A 25,044-nucleotide genomic window follows, 5' to 3' on the forward strand; every position below is an offset into this window, starting at 1 on the left:
TGATTATCAAAACTTTCAAAGGGGGAAATGTGACAGTCACCCTAATAAAACAGCTTCACTTCTACGTTATTTTGGTTCTAGTGTAGGATTCGATTTTGATTTTAAAGGAGTTAGAGCAGCTGTGAGAATATAAGGGGGAAAAACAGAAAGAACCCCCAAAAAACCCACTCCAACATGATTGATGAAATATTGTTTATAGGGTCAACGCCGCTCCGGTCCCAAACAGCTTCACACCAGCACGGCTTTTTTTTTATAGAATTTAAATATTTAATGCAATAAAATAAATAAATATTTCTCTTTGCACATTTAACAGACCAAAACAGAACAACAAACCCAACCCCACGTTGCAGGGACTTGGTCAAACTTCAGAAGAGAAACTAAAACGAGGGTCAGTCCAAGGGGATCACAGTGTGACTGCAGTGGTGCCCGTCTCACAGCAGCTGCTGGTGGATTATGTCCCACACCATCTTCCTGTGGAAGTGAGGGATGTGACTCTGGAAAGAGGAGAGAGAAAGCCATTAAATAGAAAGTCAGGGTGGCAAGGAGGCACAAACACCCGGTTCGTTAGGGACGGGGAGCGCTGCTCTGCCCTGCTGAGACCACCCCAAAGTGCCGACCCCAGCAAGCGCGCGCCCAAGGAGAGGTACAAACCCTCAGCCCCTGCCCCAGGCTGCTGCCTGAACTCCCCTCCCCCAGCTCTTGAAAAAACCCAGGGCAAAAAGCTCTGGAGCTGTTGGAAACCTTCGCTCACCTGAGGAAAGGTCATGGGCTCGTCTTGGGAGATGCTGTCTGCGTGTTGGCAGGCGAAACCCCCACAGTCGCTGCTGTTCTGCTGCTGAGGGATTTCCTAGGGAAGGCAGAGGAAGGCAGAGGAAGTGCCGTTCCCTCAGAGGACGAGCAGCAGGCGTTACCCACACCAGCCCTGCGCTAACCGCACCCAACTCGGGATGCGCTTCCCACTCCCGCAGCCTCGGCGGGTCCCCCCAGCTCTCGGCACACCCAGCTCTGCACAGCGCCGTGTCTCTGCAATCAAGGCTTGAGGCCTCGCTTTTCCCTCTGAGGGAATGTCCTGAGAAACACTGGCACCAGCCCCTGCTCTGTCACACACCGGGCTCTGTGCTCCAAGCCAGAATCAATCCTCATCCCAGAGCTGGGTTTGGCAGCCTACGGTCTCTGACAAGGGCTCAACAGATCCTTAAAAACTTATGGAATGGGGACAAAGTCAGATTCACCTGAATGGGGCAGACTGATTAAACAAACCCCAACCCCAAAACAGCAAAGAGAGCACTGGGCCAGCGAGAAGAGGCTCTGCTTGGAGAGTCCAACCCAGCTTCCCGCTCCGCTCGCAGCCAGAGGTGGTGCCATAAGAACAGGAGAAGCTTCGGGCTGATGACTTGGGCTGAACTCGGACGGGTTCAGACCCTCACCACAAGGAGCCACAGTTCATTTTCCAAACCCAAGCAGCGCTCACTTACGTGGGGCTCTGTGCTGTGAGGAGTCCCCTGGGAACAAGCCAGCTCCACCTTTCTTTTCTCACGGTTTTCTTCTTGCAGGAATTTGCTGTTTAACCCAAAAGAGAACAAAAGATCCTCTTTATCTCCAGCATTTATTCCCACAAAAAGCCAGCTGCTGAAGGAGACTCCCACAACAGCAGAAGCTCATTTAGGAACCCTCCAGATCACCCCTTGTCAGAGGAGGAACAGGAGAACCAAGCAAGGAACTGCAATGCCCACCCTGTACCCACATACCAGGTGCACCTCCAGGAAGAGGAAATACAAAAGCTTTTGAGCGGAGGAAGTTCCCAGGCCGGGGGCTGGGACAATACCTGCTGTCTGCCCTCCAACACATGGTGTTACAACCACCAGCTTACGGGGATTCAAAGCTCTGCTGCCACAGAGAGAGTCACCAACAGCATGAAAAAAGGACTGAAGAGCACCATGTAACCACAAGCCTGAGTTAAGTAGCGGGTACCTAAGGGGGTGCAGTAATGTGTCACCCTCCACAAGTCCCGACAACCAGATACTACGTCCTCCTGCTGTGTGGTGCAGCTACAGTCTACCCACCAAGTGGGACAGGTACGAATCATGGGGATACTCACAGGTCTTTGGAGTCCCAGATGGAAAGGGATCTCCTCCATATTTCTGTTGGTCCAGCTGATACAGAGTTGTCACTGGTTGACTGGAGAAGGTTGGAAAACCGGACAAGGATGGAAGACGGAGCAAGGGTGGAACAGCAGAGTAGAATGGCATGTGGCAGTAGTAGGATGGAAAATGGAAGTAGGATGGCAAGCTGGAGTAGTAGGATGGCACACGGCAGTAGTAGGATGGCACACCGGAGTAGGATGGAACACAGCAGTAGGATGGAAGACTGGGGTGTGATTTAACTCCAGAGTAGATTCGAGCAACGGTGTAGATTGGAGCACTGTACAAGACTGGAGCAGGGGAGAAGGCTGGAGCACTGGAGAAGGCTGGAGCAGTCAAGGGGGCCTCAGCAGTCGAGGAGGCTGGAGCACTGTGGGGCAGGAAAAAACAACAGAAAGGAACCACAGTGTTTATAAGCACGGCATTTGGCATTGATACGTGTCAGAGCACCAGAAAGGAGACAATTTATTCCTACACAACTGTCTACATGTGAGTGGGGAGCCACAGCTAAAGGAAAACAAATACCTAAAGTACAACGAGACTGTCAAACATCCTGCACTGGTGTCATGACAAAACACAGTGGGCATTTCTGTGCAGAGGCTCTTCACACTCAGCTGGGTGACTCTGAACTCGGGCAGACCAGAGGGGCAGGAATCAAATTTGTCACCTCACGGTTACCCAAAAGAGAAAACTGCCTCTAAGTTGTGCGAGAAGGACCAGGGGAGGTGGAAAGGAAGAGAGAAAATCCTGGCATCCCCTGTCATTACCTTACATTTCACGGCCCCAGATTAAAAAAAAAAAAAAAACAACAAAAACATCTCTAGCTGGTAGGGGAGTAAGGAAAAATAAAAAGCTACTGAAGGTTCACCTCCCTTAGGAGAGCAGCCCAGGAAACCTTGGAAGAACATCCCTGTGCGGACACAGAGACAAATGTTGGGCAGCACAGAGGATCTTCAGGAATGAAATGGAAAGCAAACCTTTCAGAGAAGAAAGTCAAAGCAAACAGAAGGGTTTTACCTGGCACAAGGAGCTGTCTTGTCCCAAAGGGAGAGTGTTCCGTTGCCCAAGGGAGTCCCGCAAGGCATTTGATCTACAAGAGGAGAGCATAAGCAAATCAGCCACTGTTAAAGGCAACTGAGGAGGTTGATGAGCTTCCCCAAAGGTCAATGTTTACTCTCTCCCCTACATCCCCACATTCCCTGTATTCTGTTCCTTTAGAACAGTCTCAGATTTCCTTACTGGCAACTGCAGCAAGTTGCACTGGGCATGAGGTATTGACAGGCTGAACCCCAGATTCAAACCCAAAAAGGGTTCTGGGGATCTAACACCCCAAACCAGACCAGTTTCCTTCTGGGCAGCTGGCAGCAGCCGTATCGCAGCTGGAGCTGCAGGGAAGAGACTGAGTTCCCACCCCAGCACTGCCAGACGCTACCGAGGGGCGATGCCGCCACAGCCCGTCCGTGAGCCGAGGGGGAGAGTCGCACCACACGCCAGGAAGAGCGCAGGAGAAACAAGCTCACGCCCTGACGTCAGCCTTACCAGTCTGCACCAGTTCTTCCTCCAGCACAGAACTTCTGGGTCTTTTCACTGCAGGCTCAGATGACAGGGCCTGAGTCTGCAACAGAAACAAACAAAGCACCACCCTGAGTTTAACCTGAACACCAGCCCAAGCCAGCGGAAGCTTCTGGAAAGGGAGGCAGCTCTGGTCCGATTTAGGGACTGGGATTTGCTGGCTCAGAGCACAGCAGAAGGATCTTGGCAGGATCTCTGACCAGCAAGCTGCCCTTTGGGTTTGATTGTTAATAGGGGCTCTCTTATGTGCAGGGATTAAACCCCCTCAGGCTTCCTGCCCAGTTCCCCTCAGGCAGCTCCTCAGCATTCCAGAGTTCAGCCCTGACTCTGGCTGGGGGAGAGCTGAGCCCCTCAGAAAGGGGTTTTGTACAAACAAAGAGTCAATGGTGCTCTCAGGGACAAATAATAGAGCATGAGGGTTTCTTACTCCTCTCACCCTATGGGGCAGTAAGAAAAAGAACATTGCACCTCCCAGCCAAACTAAGGGGTCAAGCAGCTCAGGACTCGTTTTTACAGAGCCAAAGTCCTAGGGGAATCCTCTCCCGGGCCGGTGGATACCCAACCCAGCAGAGAGGGCTTTATCCAGAGGAAGCAGGCGATTGTTCTCACATGGTCATGTAGTTTGGGTGCTCCTTCCTCAGCTCCACATGCCAGAGCAGAGCAGGTAAAATCTGGGCGAGGCAAACCCAGCACACAAGAGGCACCTGCTGTCAAGGGCAAAGAAGAGCCTGAGGCTGCACAGGGTCAGGAAAGTCTCTGCTAACCTCTCCCACAGACTCTGCTCCTGGAGCGGCATCGCTGCCCGAAGCTCGGCGTTTCCTTGCTGCCCTGGCTGGTACCTTCACCGCAGCAGCAGAAACTTCTTCAGCCTTCTCTTCACACCCAGGGATGGCAGCATCTGAACAACAAAGGCAGGACACATGACAGCATGACTTAAGAGGGGGTTCAGATTGCCATTTGCATGGCAGCCCAGCTCCTCAATCCCACCCAAAGCACTGGGATTCATTCCAAGCTGCACACCCTTCTGCAGTTTCAGACACCCCTCAGTTTTACAAGGGACACCAAACCCCAGAAGAACCAGGGCTGTGAACTACCTTTGTCATGGGCGCCACCTGGTTGTAGCTTTGGAGGTTCCTGCCCATCAGGATGTTCCACAGGCAGATGAGGGCTGTGGAGAGAAGACACAGAACAGGGATGTACAACCACGGCTCAGCTTCACACAAGCAAAACTCCCAGAGCTAATTGCTGGAGTTCCCTTTCCAAGCCCCCCTGGCATCATCTCAGACACACTCACAGACACCGCAGAGCATCCCCCGCCTCTCCCAGCCAAGGCACCGCTAATTATCCCACTACAGTGGGGTAATTCCCTTCTGTTAATGCTTCTTCATGAGTTACGCTTGTTCCCAGCACCAAACACAGGGCTTTGGCTTACGTGGAACGGGCTTTTTCTTTTACTCTGCACAGGTTAACACCCCCCCAAGCCACACACGGCCCTTCAGCGGGGCAATGCCCCTGTGTACAACGCTGAGTTACTCTCCCCGGGGGTTTCACCACCCACACCCGCAGTTTTGCCTCTTTCTACCCTGGGACACAGAAGCCACAGCCACGGCACGGCCATCACTGCCCATAGCAGGGGGGCCGGAACAAGATGGGTCTCTCAGGTCCCTTCCAACCCCACAACCACCCACCATCTGTGCCTGGGAGCTCCGGGACGCCGGCACCGGTTCAGCCCCGGGAAGGCAGCCCCGTGTCTCCACACGCCCTACGCCGGGACTCGCCCCCAGCCGCTGCTCCCCCTCACACACACACACACACACACACTGAGCCCTCTGCTCCTGCCCCACGCGCGCTCCCAGGGCCCGTTTCTTTCCCAACTCCCCGCTTCCCAGACGGAAAAGCCCCCGGGGGGCCAAGGGGGGCGGGTTCGCCAGGGGCCTTCTCGGGGCGGGGGGACCCGCAGCTCCGCTCCCGCCCTGGGCTCCAACGCCCAGGAGAGGTCCCGCAGGCCGCACCCGGGAGGCCGCGGGGCCTCAGGGACGGGGCGAGGCCCTCGGGCGGCCGTGCGGCCTCGGGGCGGATCGCTGACCTGGGGGGCGGCCTCTGCAGCGGCGGCGAGACCGGGGACGGCGCGGGGGGCGCGGCGGACGGCGACGAAGAGGCCGCCGAGGGGCCCCAGCAGCCATCGGGACACAAGCACCGGCAGCCCGCGGCGGGAACGCGCCCGTCCTGCGCCGCGCCCGGCACGGCCCGGCCCGGCCCCTCCCACCAGGGTGCGGAGCAGCCCCGCCATTGGCTCCGACCGCTGCCTGTCTGGGCAGGGAGAACGCGGAGGAGCCAACGGGGGGGTGTGTGGGGTGGGGGTGTGTGTGGCCCAGGGCCGGCCACGCATGCGCGGTGCTGCTCCCCCTCCCTCGGCAGCGCCAGGCTGGGCTGGGCCGGGCTGGGCCGTCCCTCCCCGGCTCTGCCCCCCGCTTGCCCGGCCCGGCCCTGCCCGGCCGCCCCTCCCAGGGCTGTGCGGGGCAGCCCCGCCATTGGCTCCTCCCGCCGCCTGTCTGGGGAGGCAGAGCCCGGGCAGGAGAGGGGCGGCTCTCTCCTCTCCTCTCTCTCTCCGCCCCCCCACCGCAGGTTCTGCGGCCCGAGGGACGCGGGTGGGTGGGAGCGGCCGGCGGCCCGGCCCCTGGGCAGGTTCCCCCTCCGGTCTCCTCCCCCCGGCTCAGCGGGGGAGAGGACGGAGGCTCCCGGGGCTTACCGAGCCCTTTCCCCAGCGCTCTCCCGGCGCTCGGTGCCGGTCTCCGCTCCCGCAGCACAGACCGGCTCAGCCATGGCCGAAGGCTCGACTGAGCGAGAGCGGCGGGTGGGCAGGACGCGTGTCCCGGGACACGGAGCGGGGACTTGGGAAGCGTTGAACGGCCCCGCCCGGGACCGGCCGGACCGGCTGCCCGGACAACGGCGACGAGCGACCCGCCGCCGAACCCGCCGGGAATGGCCGAACCCGCCGGGAATGGCCGAACCCAGTGGGCGGGAACGAGTCGGTTTCCCCTGTCCCGCTGGGTTCGGCTGGGTCCCGCAGCCACCCCGCTCCCCCTGCCCTGCCCGAGCCAGAAGGGCGGGGATGCGGGGAGGGAGGGAGCTGCGCGGGCAGCCGGGGTGAGGCTTCTCGGGGTGCCCCCGGCTTTCCACCCCGAGAATCCCGGCCCCCCCTGTGTTTACCTCACGTTTCTCCTTCCCGGGGAGAACAGGATTCCCCAACGAGGCAAAACCCCTCACTGCCAGACGGGAGGAGCATCGATCCCTTTGAACAGCCAGCACCGGGAATCTCCTGCCTTCAAGTCAGGCTGCCAGCACTAGAACTAGATGCTGCCTCTCAGCACAGAGCAGATGAAGCCCCCAGCCCCATTTACACCAGCTACAACGTCCCCACCACAAGGGCAGGGCTTATTCTCCCTGTCATGACTTGTTGGCGCTGGTGGGCAGCGGGTCAGCCGGGCTTCCAGGCCATTCTCCCTTCCCTTGTTGGAGGAGCTGTTTGTCCGTCTTCTTCTCTCCTTGCTGAACATCCTGGCAGAAGGGAGGGAGGGGGAGAAAGAATTAACAAAGGAGCTCAGGAGCTCAGGGTGTGAAGGGAACGTTTGTGATCTGGGGACAGAGCAAACTGCACAGGCTGTTCCCAAGACAGTGGCATGGTTGATGGGGGTGGACGTATAGAAGGGAGCATAAGAAATCGCATTTATAATTTACACATAAATAAGAGTAAATTCAATGACTAACTATTGCAAGATGCTTGGAGGGAAAGGTGCTAAGGAGAACAAAATAAATGAGAGCAAGGTTGTGACTCGCGACAGACAAGGACCAGCTGTCAGCAGACAGACGGTCTGTTTAGAGACGAGCGGGAAGCCGGGTTTATCCCCCACACCAGGATCCGACTCCAGGCACCCCACATCCCTCCGGGTGCAAAGAGATCGGAGTGCCCACACAGGACCAAAAAATCGCTTAATATAAAGTCCTCTAATTGAAGACATATCACATATTAAACAGATAAGAACAGATACTACGCTTCATCTCAGCCAAGAAACCCAGAAGCGATGCCTCACAGCCAACCAGAACCTCTACACACCCCCGCCGGCACTCACACAAAACACGGTTAATACACATTTGCCCCGAAACACCCTCAGGTCCCCCTCGCATTCATATTCCCCTGCCTATCCCCCTCTTCCCGCCGGGATCCGCTGCTCCCGGCTCCGTTAACCGGCGGAGAGCTCCGCACCGAGCACTCCCAGCAGCCCCTGCGCGCACCTCTGATCTTTATTTGCATAGACACGCCCCTCTCCAGCCGCTCCTCTGCCCGGTATCCTCCCCAGATAGCACCCAGCTTCTTCCTTCCCAGAACCGGCCACAATAAGATGGGCAAACAGCCGGTGTGCGGATGCTTTTAGGCATCAAAGGTAAACTAAGGATATTTGGCGATAAGATGGGTTATCAGAACTCGTTATAATCACAAACCAGTCAGTGGGGTGTGAACAGTGTCTGTAACCAAGTAGCAGTTGTTCAGCTTGCCACCTTTGCAGTAACAAATGTCTCTAATCTGTGGGATTTCACCCAATAAACGGCTTCACCTGAAATTCATATCGAATTGGGTGTTGCTCATTGCCGGTCACCACAAATGGTGACCCCGGCGTGATCCCGAGATTGACCGACACAACCTGAACCTGTGACCGACCAGCTCCTGATACCATGAGTGAAGAAACCAGCGAAACTCCAGAGGGAAAGAGCAGCTGGAAACAATCCCTGCAGCAACCAGACAGTGCTCAAGGATGATGGAGAGAAGAGAAAACAACACCCTGCAGCAGTATGGCTGAGAAGGTGAGCAGCTGTTACAGCTCTGGGGAATGAGTTCTCTAGTGAGGAAAGGGCCACAGTCAGGATTTGAGCAACAACCCTTTCAAAGAGGCATAAAATAGGATGAGCCAGCACTGGAGCGTCTGCTGCGGTGGGGTTGTGACCACTCGAACTGCACTTAGTGCTCAGTGTAAACACCTGGCAAGGGGTGGGGGATAAATTATGGGATGCAGTCTCTAGGGGAGACAAGAAGGTCAAGAGAGTTGCTGCTGCTGGGAAACTTGGGATGTCCACTCTGGAAAGCATAAAAGCGGAGCAGACAGATGCCACGGGGGCTGCTAAAGCTCTGGCGGCAATGGCACGGCCTGCTGGGAAAGGGTTTGAGCCCCCAGTCCCAGGACCGACCGCCCCCCCACCCGAAGGCTACGGATACAGAGAAACACAGACAAAAGCACCGGTCAGTGTTGTCCCCACGGCACCTCCTGAGCCCATGGACACTGACAAGGAGCCTGTGCACACGGACAAAAGCCCTACAGAGACGGTCCCGAAGCCGCCTGGCCAGAATCTGCCTTGTCAGACATCGGATCAGGGACCCACTTGGTCTCTACACCCACCGCTCCCATCCACACCTCCCACCCAACCCCCCCAGAAATCACTGTCTCCTGATGAATCGGTTTGCAGCATTTGCTCGTATGTGCCACAGGCTCAGGGATGCGTTTATCCACTGAGAGCAAGGCTGGGCACAGAGCAAAAGGATTTTTGATGGTGACCATTGAAAGTGGGCAGCTTACTTGAAACTGCTTTGGCTGGGGGTTAGACCCAATAAAAAATAGGCGAGTTCCACGGACTTGTGGAGGGCTGGATGTGTCCCTTGGTCAGTTGCTCCTCTATTCAATCTTGGAAGTGGGCAAGTTTTTCTTTAGTAAGCGGCCATCGCTCGACCCAAACGGGGGGTTGTATTTTCCAGGTTAATTTTCAAGTAAGCTGCCCACTTTCAATGGTCACCATCAAAAATCCTTTTGCTCTGTGCCCAGCCTTGCTCTCAGTGGATAAACGCATCCCTGAGCCTGTGGCACATACGAGCAAATGCTGCAAACCGATTCATCAGGAGACAGTGATTTCTGGGGGGGTTGGGTGGGAGGTGTGGATGGGAGCGGTGGGTGTAGAGACCAAGTGGGTCCCTGATCCGATGTCTGACAAGGCAGATTCTGGCCAGGCGGCTTCGGGACCGTCTCTGTAGGGCTTTTGTCCGTGTGCACAGGCTCCTTGTCAGTGTCCATGGGCTCAGGAGGTGCCGTGGGGACAACACTGACCGGTGCTTTTGTCTGTGTTTCTCTGTATCCGTAGCCTTCGGGTGGGGGGGGCGGTCGGTCCTGGGACTGGGGGCTCAAACCCTTTCCCAGCAGGCCGTGCCGTTGCCGCCAGAGCTTTAGCAGCCCCCGTGGCATCTGTCTGCTCCGCTTTTATGCTTTCCAGAGTGGACATCCCAAGTTTCCCAGCAGCAGCAACTCTCTTGCCCTTCTTGTCTCCCCTAGAGACTGCATCCCATAATTTATCCCCCACCCCTTGCCAGGTGTTTACACTGAGCACTAAGTGCAGTTGGAGTGAAACTCCATGGTCACAACCCCACCGCAGCAGACGCTCCAGTGCTGGCTCATCCTATTTTATGCCTCTTTGAAAGGGTTGTTGCTCAAATCCTGACTGTGGCCCTTTCCTCACTAGAGAACTCATTCCCCAGAGCTGTAACAGCTGCTCACCTTCTCAGCCGTACTGCTGCAGGGTGTTGTTTTCTCTTCTCTCCACCATCCTTGAGCACTGTCTGGTTGCTGCAGGGATTGTTTCCAGCTGCTCTTTCCCTCTGGAGTTTGTGGTGACCGGCAATGAGCAACACCCAATTCGATATGAATTTCAGGTGAAGCCGTTTATTGGGTGAAATCCCACAGATTAGAGACATTTGTTACTGCAAAGGTGGCAAGCTGAACAACTGCTACTTGGTTACAGACACTGTTCACACCCCACTGACTGGTTTGTGATTATAACGAGTTCTGATAACCCATCTTATCGCCAAATATCCTTAGTTTACCTTTGATGCCTAAAAGCATCCGCACACCGGCTGTTTGCCCATCTTATTGTGGCCGGTTCTGGGAAGGAAGAAGCTGGGTGCTATCTGGGGAGGATACCGGGCAGAGGAGCGGCTGGAGAGGGGCGTGTCTATGCAAATAAAGATCAGAGGTGCGCGCAGGGGCTGCTGGGAGTGCTCGGTGCGGAGCTCTCCGCCGATTAACGGAGCCAGGAGCAGCGGATCCCGGCGGGAAGAGGGGGATAGGCAGGGGAATGTGAATGCGAGGGGGACCTGAGGGTGTTTCGGGGCAAATGTGTATTAACCGTGTTTTGTGTGAGTGCCGGCGGGGGTGTGTAGAGGTTCTGGTTGGCTGTCAGGCATCGCTTCTGGGCCTTTTGGCTGAGATGAAGTGTAATGTATGTTCTCATGAGTTTTATACATGATACGTCCTTCATCAGAAGACTTTATTTTCGGTAATTTTTTTGGTCCTGCGTGGCCATCCCGATCTCTTCGCCCCTCGAGGGATGGTGGTGCCTGGAGTCGGGTCCCGGTGTGGGGGATAAACCCGGCTTCCCGCCTGTCTCTAAACAGACCGTCTGTCTGCTGACAGGTGGTCCCTGTCTGTCGCGAGTCACAACCTTGCTCTCATTTATTTTGTTCTCCTTAGCACCTTTCCCTCCAAGCATCTTGCAATAGTTAGTCATTGAATTTACTCTTATTTATGTGTAAATTATAAATGCGATTTCTTATGCTCCCTTCTATACGTCCACCCCCCTCAACCATGCCACTGTCTTGGGAACAGCCTGTGCAGTTTGCTCTGTCCCCAGATCACAAACGTTCCCTTCACACCCTGAGCTCCTGAGCTCCTTTGTTAATTCTTTCTCCCCCTCCCTCCCTTCTGCCAGGATGCTCAGCAAGGAGAGAAGAAGACGGACAAACAGCTCCTCCAACAAGGGAAGGGAGAATGGCCTGGAAGCCCGGCTGACCCGCTGCCCGCCAGCGCCAAGAAGTCATGACAGGGAGAATAAGCCCTGCCCTTGTGGTGGGGACTTTGTAGCTGGTGTAAATGGGGCTGGGGGCTTCATCTGCTCTGTGCTGAGAGAGGCAGCATCTAGTTCTAGTGCTGGCAGCCTGACTTGAAGGCAGGAGATTCCCGGTGCTGGCTGTTCAAAGGGATCGATGCTCCTCCCGTCTGACACGGAGGAGTTTTGCCTCGGTGGGGAATCCTGTTCTCCCCGGAAAGGAGAAACGTGAGCTAAACACAGGGGGTGCCGGGATTCTCGGGGTGGAAACCCGGGGGCACCCCGAGAAGCCTCACCCCGGCTGCCCGCGCAGCTCCCTCCCTCCCCGCATCCCCGCCCTTCTGGCTCGGGCAGGGCAGGGGGAGCGGGGTGGCTGCAGGACCCAGCCGAACCCAGCGGGACAGGGGAAACCGACTCGTTCCCGCCCACTGGGTTCGGCCATTCCCGGTGGGATCGGCAATTCCCGGCGGGTTCGGCAATTTCCGGCGGGTTCGGCGGCCGGTCGCGCGTCGCCGTTGCCCGGGCAGCCGGTCTGGCCAGTCCCGGGCGGGGCCGTTAAACGCTTTCGAACTCCCCGCTCCGTTTCCCGGGACACGCGTCCTGCCCACCCGCCGCTCTCGCTCAGTCGAGCCTTCGGCCATGGCTGAGCCGGTCGGTGCTGCGGGAGCGGGAGAGGAGACCGGCCCCGAGCGCCGGGAGAGCGCTGGGGAAAGGGCTCGGTAAGCCCCGGGAGCCTCCGTCCTCTCCCCCGCTGAGCCGGGGGGAGGAGACCGGAGGGGGAACCTGCCCAGGGGCCTGGCCACTGGCCGGTCCCACCCACCTGCGTCCCCCGGGCCACGGAGCCCGCGTTTTGGGGGCGGAGAGAGAGAGGAGGGAGCCGCCCCTCTCCTCCGGCACCGCCGGGGAGAGCTCAGCAGCTCCCGCAGCGCCCACGCACGGCCCGGGCGGCGGCTGCTCGGCGCCGAGCTCCCCGCAGAAGCCCCGCCCGGGGCTTTCCGAAGGCGAGGGAAGAGGGAAGCGTCCCGCCCAGCCGGAGGAGGGGCCGGCCGGCCGGGAAGCAGGAGGCAGAGCCGGGGGAGGGGGGATGGACACGGCCCAGCCCACCCAGCCCGGTGCTGGCGAGTGAGGCCCCGCCCGCGGGAGGGGGAGCAGCGTGACCGCCTCTGGCCCCGCCCCTTGGGTTCCCTGGGCTCTCCCTCCCCTGACAGGCAGCGGTAGGAGCCCATGGAGGGGCTGCTCCGCAGGGTCGTGGGAGGGGCGGCGGGGCCGTGCCGGGCGTCGCGCAGGATGGGCGCGTTTCCACTGCAGCCTGCCGGGGGTCTTTGCCGCCGCTCAAGGGGCCGCCCCCCAGGTCAGGGAGCCGCCCCGAGACCGTACGGCCACTGAGAGCCTCGTCCCGTCCCGAGTCCCCGCGGCCTCTCGGGGTGCGGCCTGTGGGACCTCTCCCCCCACTCCCCTCCGAGCCAGCCCGGAGCGCGGCGCCTTGGCCGCCTCTTCTCGGCGTTAGAGCCCAGGGCGGAGCGGAGTTCGGTGTTCCCCCGCCCCGAGAACGCCCCTGGCAAACCTGCTCCCCTCCAACCCCGTTGGCTTTTCCGTCTGTGAAGCGGGAATTTGAAAGGAAACGGGCCCTGGGAGTGTGTGTGGGGCAGGAGCAGAGGAGTGTGTGTGTGTGTGGGGGGGGGGGGTGTCTGTCAGTCAGTCTGTCTGTGTGTGTCTGTGTTTGTGTGTACAGCAGGTGGAGGGGAGTCCCGGCGTAGGGCTTGTGCAGAAACAGGGATGCCTTCCCAGGTGTTAACGGTTGCCAGTATCTCAGAGCTCCCAGTAGGAGATGGTGGATGGTTGTGGGGTGAGAAAGGACCTTAGAGATCCGTCTTGTTCCAGCCCCCATGCTGTGGGCAGCGGTGGCCACCCCATGCCTGTGGCTTCTGTGTCCCTGAGGAGAAGGAGCGTCCTGTGCAGAGAGACACCGGCTGCACCAGTAGTAGTTCCCAGCAGCCGTGCAGAGCGCAGTGCCAGGGCAGGAAGGTGCCTGTGCAGGCGCTGCTGGCTGTCCTGGCACGATGTGAGCGGGAGACCCGGTTTCCCTCAGCGACCCCTCGCTGGGAATGGCGGGCGAAGCGGTGCCAGGGAAGCCGCGTCAGGTGCTTCAGCTGCTCTCCCGCTGCAAAGAGGTTTTCCAGCAGCGCTGCCTGGGACGGGCTGTAAGGAGGCAAATGTGTTCCCAGGTCCCCTGTGTGAGTCCTTGCACGGAGCTCTCAGAAGGGAATTATCCCAGTGTGGCAGGAGAATTAGCGGTGCCTTGGCTGGGAGAGGCGGGGGATGCTCTGCGGTGGCTGTGTGTGTGTCTGAGATGATCCCAGGGGGCTTGGTAGGGGAACTACAGCAATTAGCTTTGGAAGTTTGCTTGTGGGAAGCTCAGCCGTGGTTGTAAATCCCTGTTCTGTGTGTTCTTTCCTCAGCCCTCAGCCACCTGCAGAACATCCTGATGGGCAGGAAGCTCAACAGCTACAAGCAGGTGCCGCCCATGACAGAGGTATTTCACAGCCCTGGTTCTTCTGGGGTTTGGTGTCCCTTGGGAAACTGTGGGGTGTCTGAAACTGCAGAAGGGTGTGCAGCTTGGAATGAATCCCACTGCTTTGGGTGGGATTAAGGTGGTGTGTGTGGAGGTTTTGCCCTGGCTACAGGGCAAATGCCCACCACGCCGCTTGCTCACTCCCCTTTGTTAGAAATGCCAAAGGTCCTAAGAAAGGACTCACAGTGACATACTAGTGAAGCAGTAATTTATTATACCTTCCTGCAAGAGAGGGTGACCGAGCAAAGTAGGCACATCTGGGGTCAGAGTTTACAGCATTTTTATACCATATTCCCCTCCGAAATCCCTCCCCTGTTTATCTATGGATTAGGTGTTTCCAACAGGAAAACCTGGTACAGGCTCAACCAAGGCGCCTTCTTCACATGCTGCATGTCTGGCAGGTTCCTGCTTTGCATTGAAGCCAAATGGGGACCCTCAAATGCTTGCCTTTATCTCACTGCTTAGGCAGCTGCATAGTGGGGCTTGATTGGGACTCAGGGCATGTCTTATTTTATTTCTTCTCCAATCCCCGTATGTTACACTGATCTGTTTATAACACCAGAAAGAACACTGAATCCCCACACAAGAAAGTAAAAGTAAAATACTTCTCAAAATAACAAATGTGAAAAGTTGTTTGAGCCAGGCAAAGTTTGGGAGCCAGGAAGTGAGCTGATTCCAGACTACTTTAAATCCCCAGGGTGTATCATCTTGAGCTACTCGGTAAAGAATCTTTGTTTGCTTCCACATATTATTTAAATCTGTTTCAATTTATTTTTTCTGATTTATGTATGCACAACAGCTTTGATGTATTACCATGCACACACCTCCTTCTTTGGCCAGCAGCAGATCTGAGGCCATCCGATTGTGTCTAACTACGTTACTGAAGGAGGAAACTTGTAATTGCAATCTATGGACAGCATCACTTGTGTCCCTTTGGAAGAACTCCATGCTAGCAGATATATTAACTGCAAAGAATCCTTTTTCTTGTTGTATCTTTTGTGTTTGATCTGTTAATTTCTGAATGCTGGCATGAATGGACTGAGAGTGGTCAGACAGATTCCTGCAGCACGTGCCACCAGAATCTTGACACCCGTGTCTGTGAGCCAGGAACAGGAGATCAGTTGCTGCAGGATTCTGTGAGGTGGCAGGTCTCACAGAATCCACATCTGTGACCAAGTGCCTTAGCTACCTTTGCTGTTGCATTTGTTTGTTTTGCCAGTCAGGAGTGTCAGGAGTGTCTGGGTGTAGGTAACATCAGCTTCTCTTCTGGTACAGGCAGCCATTATTGTCAGTGATCTTAGGCTGTGGGGAAGTCACTGTTTCACTAATTTTCAGGCGTATTTTAAAGACTGTCAAATAGTTCAGTATGTCCCAGAACAAAACTTGAGTCCAACGTGGCTGCAGTTGGAACACTTGACTGATCCTGGGGTCAGGATCTGGTCCTGGTTCCTGCAGGCTTGCTTTCTTCTGGATGCACAGCTTTACCCACTTGGCTGGTCCCCACTTGGTTCCCGTATCTGTAATGACACAGGCAGATCTCCTTCCCCAAGTCAGTACCTGTAACTTCATTTCTTCCTAACACCTGACATTGACTTTCTTTGATCCCTTCCAAACCTCCTTTTAAACCTACTCCAGGTTTCACCATTGGAGGTGCCAAACTGTCCTGTGGCAGACTTAAATGGTTCAAAAGAGAAAGAGCTTTGTTTAGTCGAGCAGCTGGGGAGATGTCCTTCCCTCCCCCTTTTTGTTTGTGAAGCAAACGCTTGAGAGTTTGATTCCTCCGTTCCCCCATGGCCTGGCCTGTGGGCGAGTGCGGTGTCCCTGTGACATGGGGAATGCCCCAGAGCTGGCAGGAGGTTTGTGTTGCCTGTGCTGTATATCCTGGGCCACTGTCGGGTCTGATTTCAGGGGGTACCCCAGGTGCTGCTGTGGCAGAGCGCACGTGGCGTTGGACATGTTTACTACATCCCCCTTTGTGCAGTAGCCCCACACTGCCAGAGAAAAGGGATCTAGACAAACACGGACATACTTTTGCCCTCCAAATTCTGGGAGGTGGGTAACGTCCATTTGCCAGGCTTCTGGTGGGCCTGTGCCACGAGGACTGACACCAGGGGCAAGGCCACTGGTGAACTGCTGACAGTCCAGGCACGACTGTACAATCCCTTTAGCCTCAGCAACTGACAGGTGGTGTTGTCGCTGAAGCACCCTGGCAGACTGATGAAAGGATTCATGTGATGTCCGAGCCTGTGCGCAGCGCTCTGCTGAGGGAGCAGCCCATGCTGGTGCTGCCAACCTGTCTGCTCTCTCATCGCCTTCTGCCAGACCTTGAGTTAGTGCAGTGGGGCTGCAAATATGGGTAATAAAGTACTGATGCTGTCGGTTAGACAGGAGGAGCCAGAATTCCTTAACCAACCTGTACACTCTCTGGTCTGAAACCCCTTTCAATAGTGCCCGTTCCATTCGGGTCACTATTCCCACCACACACAGGGAGTCACAGACTGTATGAACCGGTTCAGCCTTCCGCTTGTCAAACACTTGTACAGCCGCCTGCAGCTCCAACTGCTGAGCTGAGGCTGGGGCTCCTTTTAATATCAAATGCTGCCTTTCTCCATTCTCTTGCTATGTCATTGCAGCCTTCTGAGTTCTGCCTCCCCCATCAGTAAATACTGTAACACCCCGAAACTGACACCCACACAACAAGTGCTTTTCTTCTGTTTGACAGTTCTGTGCTACTGTAGAGATTCTGTGTGGTGGGTAATGCACTTTCATTTCCCCTGCACAGTCTAATAAAGCTATTTGCAGGGCAGTGCTGTTCCTCAAGGCTTCTTACACTGACCTGGGCTGTCGCCTCCAAACACAGAGTCAAAGTTCCCTTTGGCTGCACTGGCAAAAACACCCATTCTAACAGCCTTAAGGGATCTTTGTCATTAGTCACCTGCATTATAATAGCAGTCAGAATCCCATCGATGGGTACTAATAACTTCCAGGGCCTTTTCAGCTGCTTCTGACAGGATTCTGGGTGCTCCTGCACCACCTCCTCCCTTCAGCAATGCCACTAAAGGTTCCAGTTCCCTATTTGTAATGCCAGACAATGGTCTAACCCAGTTAATATCTCCGAGCAGCTTTTGAACATCATTTACCGTGCTGACCTCAGCTGGGATCTCAATCTTTTGGGGTGTTACGGTACTTTTATCAATCTGCCACCCCAGATATTTCCACACTGGCTTCTTTTGAATTTCCTCTGGAGCAATCTGTAACCCCTTGCTTTTCAAATGCCCTGTGAACTCATGAATCCAACTGTCAATGCTCAAGTTTTTTCCTGCAATCAGCCTCTCCTCCATGTCATGAGAGAAGATGAGATCAGGATGGGCTTTTCGTACTGGAGCCAGTGCCCAGGGTACATGAGCCTGGCACACAGTGGGTGAATGTTTTGTGCCTTGTGGGAGCACCACCCAATGATTCCTCTCCATGGGTTCATTTTTGTTTGTAGCAGGGACTGAAAAGGCAATTTTTCCTAATCATCAGGGTGTAGAGGAATAGTGAAAAAACAATCTTTGAGCTCAGTGATGAAAACGCCCCCGTTTTTAGGTCTGCTGTCTGGAGGGGTCAGCCCGAGCTGCCAAGCTCCCAGCTCTCCCATCCCTGGAGGGACTTTCCTTAACTCGTGCTCCCAGCGCCATCTCCCGTCCTTTCCAGGAATGGCACCAAGAGGCGTGTTCCAGGGCCTTGTGGCAGGCGGGATGTGTCCCTTAGCCAGTGGCTCCCGTGTTGGATCCTGTCGGTGGGCAAGTGGCTGTGCGGGTCACAGCCCCTGATCAGCCCCAGCGGGGTTTCTGTTCCCAGGGTCAGTGTTTCCCGGGAGCTGCCCCCTGTCACCGGTGGCTCTCAGAGCCCCTTTCGCTCTGTCCCCAGCCCTGCTCTCAGGGGATAAGCGCATCCCTGGCCGCGCTCTCTCGGCCGCTTCTCGCAGCGCCGCACAGCGCGGTCCTGCCGGCCAGCGGGGCTGAGCCCCGGGCGAGCGCTCGGAGCCGGGGCAGCGCCGGGACCGGGCGCCGTTTCCACGCTCCCACCTCCCCCCGTCCCGCTGTCAACTTTCTCCCCCACCCGCTCGTTCCCGGGTCAGCTTTTCCCTGGTAGTTTCTGCGATTGAGCAGCAATTGAGTTCCCTTCAGTTGGAATCCACATCCCCAGATGGGGCTGTTTTTCCCGCTCTGATGCCACCTGACGTGCCCAGGCTCAGGTGTGATCCCCCATCTGATGCAATGACCCCAAATCGAGGTATTCTTTCATTTAGCAGTACCTTAGTTACTTCTCTTGCTTTGTTAGTTCTGCAAGGGAAAGCTTCTGGCCATCCAGTAAAAGTATCCATCAGTGCCAACAGGTATGGATAACCCCCTTTTCTTTGGAGTTCAGACAAATCAATTGGCCAGGTTTCGCCAGGAGTATTTCCCTTTCCAATCGTACCCCATTTTATTCGATTCCCTGTATTAGGATGATTTCTTCAGCACACTGCACATTGCTGTGTGATCTGTTGGACAGTTGTACACATATTTTTCCCTATCCACTTTTGACTTAAATATTCCTATAAAGCATCTGCTCCCCAATGGGTTTTATCATGTTCTTTCTTAACCAAATTCCAAATGAAATTGGAGGGTCTAATTATCCTTCCATCCTCTAAAAGTGCCCATCCTTTAGAGGGGATTTGTACTTTAAGTTCTGTCATGAATTCCTGACCTGATTTAGAATATTTAACATTTTCCTGATCACAGAATTCAAGTTCATAGTCTTTACTGGTTGGAACCAGAGTTAAAATTTGATTTCCAGATGTCCTTTCTGCAGCCTGCTTAGCTTCATGATCGGCCAGTCTGTTACCTTTTTCTGGATCAGTGTTACTTTTGGTATGTCCCCGACAGTGCAGAATGGCAACCCTGGCTGGTGGCTGTACTGCTTCTAATAAGGGAAGTATTTCTCCTGCATGCTTAATGTGTTTCCCTTGACTTGTTAAAAGTCCACATTCTTTCCAAATCGCTCCATGGGCAGCACAACTCCAAAAGCATTCTTGGAGTCTGTCCATATATTTATCCTTTTTCCTGCTGCAAGTTCCAGTGCTGTGGTGAGGGCACTGATTTCTGCTTTTTGGGCTGAAGTTCCAATAGGTAAAGGATTTGATTCTCTTACCTGGTCAGTAGTGGTCACTGCATACCCAGTCTTAGGGATTCCTTGTCAGACGAAACTACTGCTACCTGTGAACCAGGAATCTTGGGCACCTTCTAAAGGTTCTTCCTTCAAATCAGGTCTGCTAGAATACACAGCTTCCATAGTCTCCAAGCAATCGTGTACCAGTGGTTCGGTTGTAGTTTCACTGAGAAAAGCAGCTGGCTTCACAGTGTTAGTTACTTTAATCACAGTGTCATCAGAGTCCACAAGAATTGCAGCGTTGGGAATCAAACCCTGGTCTCCCTGTGACAGGCAGGAGCTCTCTCACTGACCGCAGAGCAGCACGCTGTGACAGAAGGTGGCAGCAGGACTCCACACTCACTTCGTGATTACTGAAACGCCTCGGTCACACTGCACAAGATCTTTATATGATAAATCCAAACCAGAACAATGCTCACTCGATACAGTTATGGAGATTCCGATTGTTAGCAGCATTTACAGGCTACTAACCAGGTGTATACAATCAGGCACTAGTGACCTGGGATACGACACTCGCCTGGGATGTCTCCCAACTGCCTACAGTATCCCCAGACGACTGGTCTCCAGAAACCAAATGCCAAGATACCCAAGTACACCAGATACAGATGGGCATCCACCAAACCAGGAGCTCAAATAAAGTTAAAGGAACACCTTAACAATGGGAGGATGGTCCTGGTCTGCTGCCACAGTGAGCCAGGCAGGGCGAGGAGTCCCTGCGGGAAATCCCAGGGCGTGCCTGGGGAGTCCTGTTCCTCACTGGGTCCTGCAGCCCAGCAGAGAGGGTCCCATCTGGGTGCCAAACTGATGCCTCGGAAAGCTGGAATCCAAACTCACCAGCCTTGGTGACTGTTGAGCAGGGATCCTTTATTGTAGCTCTGGGCACACAGGGGATCGCTCCTCCCAGTGTGTGTGCCCATTAGAGCCAAATTTCTCCTATTTATACAGATTAACTCTACATATTCATTATAATTTCTAGGGAAAGGCAGAGTTATGCAAATTATTTGTAAGAAGTCATTTCTCTTAATTCCCCAAAGATAGAGTATGCTCAGTGACAGCCAGGGGGTCCCTCGGTGGTCCCAAGGAGTCTGAATGCCCTCCTTGCTCTCAGCGCACGCTCCCCACATCTCCTCTCCATGCTTTTCTGGGCTCCCAACACCTGCACCAACAAGTTAGTTTTTTACTGAAAACATGATTACAGCCTGTCGTGGTTTTACCCCGGCTGAGAGCTGAGATCCACACAGCTGCCTGCTCCTTAATTGAAACGAGCAGGGAAAGAGTGAAGCGGGGGAGGGGTGTGTGTGTGTGTGTGTGTGTGTGTGTGAGAGGCAAGGGAGGGAAAGGAAAGGGGCAAATAACAACCCCAAAACCAAGACACTAAGAGGCCCGTGGGTTGGGATAAGGATAGTTTACTAAGATAACAGAAAGATAAAATATAACAATGCTAACAGGACTTCAGAGCAAAAACACATGAAGCTGTTGATACACAATGCAGTTTCTCACCAAACCACACAGCTCAGGCCGTGCCACCCAGAGCCGTTCCGGAACCCAACCGTCCCCCAAGAACCGTGCGTCCCGGAGCCGCCCCTGCTCTTCCCCCATCAGCCCCCCGATATCCTGGGCAGGACATAATTGGCATGGAATACTCTCTTCGGCCAGTTTGGGTCACCTGTCATGGCTTTGCCCCTCCTTTCTCATGAATAGAGAAATAGGAAGAGCTGAGAAAGTCCTTGACTGTCTGACAGCAACTAAAACCATCAGGGTGTTATCAGCACTGCTTTCATTTTAACTCTCAAACACAGCATTCCATCCTCTGCTACAAATGAAGTTAGCTCTATCCTGACCAAAACCAGGACATTATCCACCCCTTATTCCATACCATTTACGTCATGACCAGATCCAACCATTTCTTCTGGGTACAACCAGTTTCTTGTTTCAGACACACATATATGCATGTACACATGTATACGCACACATGTGCATACAGGGATTATTCCCTTAGTCTATGGACCATTCCTCTGCGTTTGTTGAGTGAATGAACATTTAGTCCATGATGATTTTCAGGCTTCATTCGTTGTAACAGTCTCTCATGGTGTCAGTATGCACCATTGGATCGTTGCGTGCTGCATCTCGGGCTCTCGACCGATACACCTGACCTGGTCCATGTTCATAGTCTGTGAATCAAAGATGCTCATTTTCAAAGGGAAGGAGGAAAATGTTCTTGGAACACCAGGTCTTGGTCCCGTAATCCTTCATTGACTTGTTATGACTCTGGCTGTGACTCCATTGGTACAACATACATCAATAATAGCAATAATGAATGTACAGTAATGGGTTATTTAACAATTATAATAATACAATTTCTACCTTATTAATTATATTGGCTATTCTCACCTAAAATCAAATCCCTTTGAGGTACACATCGAATTTCTCCATCCTCCTGCATTACCCACCAAGTACAACCAGGTCCTTGAGCAAAAACAATCCCTGACATGGGTTTACCTTTGCCTGAAGCAGGGATGACCCAAACTGTCTTACCTAATATACTCTTCATATGCACCACTGGGACTCTGTCTCCTTCTACAGTGCGTGGAAATTTTGACTGGGCAGGACCAGCTCGATTGGTGGATCCCCTAGAGTTAAATAACCACGTGGCTTTAGCTAAATGTGTATCCCAATGTTTGAATGTTCCACCACCCATCGCTTTCAGGGTAGTCTTTAAAAGCCCATTATATCGTTCAATTTTCCCAGAGGCTGGTGCATGATAAGGAATGTGGTACACCCACTCAATGCCATGCTCTTTGGCCCAGGTGTCTATGAGAGCGTTTCGGAAATGAGTCCCGTTGTCCGACTCGATTCTTTCTGGGGTACTGTGTCGCCATAGGACCTGCCTTTCAAGGCCCAGGATTGTATTCCGGGCAGTGGCATGGGGTACAGGATATGTTTCTAGCCAGCCGGTGGTCGCCTGCACCATTGTAAGCACGTAACGTTTGCCATGGCGGGTTCGTGGGAGGGTGATGTAATCAATCTGCCAGGCCTCCCCATATTTATATTTCATCCACCATCCTCCATACCAAAGTGGCTTCAACCGCTTCGCTTGCCTGATTGCGGCACACGTCTCACACTCATGGATAACTTGTGCAATAGCATCCATGGTTAAGTCCACCCCTCGATCTCGAGCCCATCCATATGTTGCATCTCTCCCTTGATGCCTGCTGAGTAATCAGTGCAACCCACTTGCTCCAGGTAGCATCAGTGGCATGGTGTGTAGAAGGGACCTTCCCTTTGAACATCCAGCCCAGCACCGGTAGTCGGGGTGCCAGGAGGAGCTGGGCTTCAGTTCCAATCACTTCTGAAGCGGCTGGAACCCCTTCATAGGCGGCCAGTATTTCCTTTTCTCTTGGAGTGTAATTGGCCTCAGATCCTTTGTAGGCCCAACTCCAAAACCCCAGCGGTCGACCTCGACTCTCCCCTTGTGCTTTCTGCCAGAGACTCCAGGTAGGGCCATTCTCCCCGGCTGCCATGTAAAGCACATTTTTAACATCTGTCCCTGTCCGGACAGGCCCAAGGGCCACAGCATGGACTATCTCGCGTTTGATCTGCTCAAAGGCTTGTTGCTGCTCAGGGCCCCATTGGGAATCATTCTTCTTCCGAGTTACGTGGTAGAGTGGGCTCACAATGAGACTGTAGTTTGGGACATGCATTCGCCAGAAACCTATAACACCTAAGAAAGCTTGTGTTTCATTTTTTGTTGCTTGATGGAGACATAGCTGCTATTTTATTGATAATGTCCATTGGGATCTGACGATGCCCATCCTGCCATTTTATTCCTAAAAACTGGATTTCTTGCGTAGGCCCCTTGACTTTACTTTGTTTTATAGCAAGACCAGCTTCTAAAAGGATTTGAATTATCCTTTTTCCTTTCTCAAATACTTCCTCTGCTGTATTGCCCCATACAATGATGTCATCAATATATTGCAGGTGCTCTGGGGCTTCACCCTTTTCCAGTGTAGTCTGGATTAGTCCATGGCAGATGGTGGGGCTGTGTTTCCACCCCTGGGGCAGACGATTCCATGTATATTGGATGCCTCTCCAAGTGAAAGCAAACTGTGGCCTGCACTCTGGTGCCAGTGGTATTGAGAAGAAAGCATTTGCAATGTCAGTTGTGGTGTTCCACTTGGCTGCCTTTGATTCCAGTTCATACTGCAGTTCCAGCATGTCCAGTACAGCAGCACTCATACCTGGAGTGACTTCATTTAGGCCACGATAATCCACTGTCAGCCTCCACTCTCCATCAGACTTCCGCACTGGCCATATGGGACTGTTAAAGGGTGAGCGGGTTCGGTTGATCACTCCTTGACTCTCCAGTTGATGAATCAGCTTATGGATGGGGATCAGGGAATCCCGGTTAGTACGGTATTGTCTTCTGTGCACCGTCATCGTAGCAATTGGCACTTGCTGTTCTTCGACCTTCAACAACCCCACAACAGAAGGATCCTCCGAGAGTCCAGGCAAGGCACGCAATTGTTCAATGTCTTCTGTCTCCAAAGCAGCTATTCCAAAAGCCCACCGGTACCCTTTTGGGTCTTTGAAATACCCTCTATAGAGATAATCTATACTGAAAATGCATGGAGCTTCTGGGCCAGTCACAATGAGGTGTTTCTCCCAGTCCTTCCCAGTTAGGCTCACTTCAGCCTCTAACACAGTCAATTGTTGGGATCCCCCTGTCACTCTGGAAATACAAACAGGTTCTGCCCCTACATGATTCGATGGCATTAGCGTACACTGGGCAGCAGTATCCACCAGAGCCTTGTACTCTTGTGGGTCTGACGAGCCAGGCCATCGGATTCGCACAGTCCAATAAACACTGTTATCCCTCTCCTCCACCGGGATGGAGGCAGGGTCCCTCTATTGTTGCTGATTGTATTTGCAGCATTCTTCCTGGCAGAATCTCATTGTGCAATTGTTTTACCCCGCAGCTCATTTACTTGTGTCTCACGATCTGCACCTAGATAGACTGCTTTGGCAGAGGTTAAACCCCCTTGCGTTCAAACCGACCTCAGATTGCTCTGGGTGGCCTGGGGCAGCTGGGCTTAACCCCTGAGTGATGTCCAATTAGGTGCTTTATCGTGAGGAGGTCTTCACAATTCTCGGGAACAGAATTAAGACTCAAAATGGAGTCAAGGTTTAAGTTACTTTACTTAGCCTGCAACAAGTGTGCAGGAGAAGGGGGGGAATAGGGAAGAGAAAGAGAAAAGAGTGAGAAAGAGAGTGAGAGAGAGAGATTGCAATATCTACCACCACAGAGCTGAGATGTCCCATCAGTCCGAACTGACTTCACGTCAGACGGGGGTGGGGTTTCATTAGTTGCTACTTGTCATGGTTCAGCACTGGGTGCATGGGGCATTGCTCCACTGCAGACATGCACACTAACGTGGCAGTTCTTCTTGGTTATATACAGTTCAATGTTACTTATTCATTAGGTTACCTCATACGCCTGTACATATTCATAACCTGTCCCGCTTCGTATTAAAATGAGTTCCAAGAAGTGATTTCCATCAACTCCTCCCAATTGCGCCCGCGCACTGCTGTTTGGTGGTGGTCGTTGAGGGTCATGGGGATGAAGTCGGATGGCTCCTCCGAAGG

General features: G+C 54.0%; 1 protein-coding gene and 1 long non-coding RNA gene across 2 annotated transcripts; both read right to left on the reverse strand.

The window, feature by feature from the left end:
* Positions 1-386: 386 nt before the first annotated feature.
* On the reverse strand, positions 387-2,693 carry LOC311204531 (sentrin-specific protease 1-like; the record flags this gene model as incomplete). Its single annotated transcript, XM_084280943.1, has 5 exons — positions 387-494; positions 752-847; positions 1,476-1,560; positions 2,099-2,367; positions 2,676-2,693. 5 exons carry the CDS (start codon positions 2,691-2,693, stop codon positions 432-434), a joined length of 531 nt encoding a protein of 176 aa, XP_084137069.1. The 3' UTR covers positions 387-431.
* On the reverse strand, positions 2,691-4,968 carry LOC311204533. Its single transcript, XR_014618068.1, has 4 exons — positions 4,808-4,968; positions 4,478-4,611; positions 3,681-3,756; positions 2,691-3,231 (listed from the first exon to the last, which is right to left on the reverse strand). It is a non-coding gene; the product is annotated as an uncharacterized lncRNA (long non-coding RNA).
* Between the last annotated feature and the right edge of the window lie 20,076 nt (positions 4,969-25,044).

This window comes from Gallinula chloropus (genome assembly GCF_964237585.1).
Source record: "Gallinula chloropus genome assembly, contig: HAP1_SCAFFOLD_181, whole genome shotgun sequence".
Lineage (NCBI taxonomy): Eukaryota > Metazoa > Chordata > Aves > Gruiformes > Rallidae > Gallinula > Gallinula chloropus.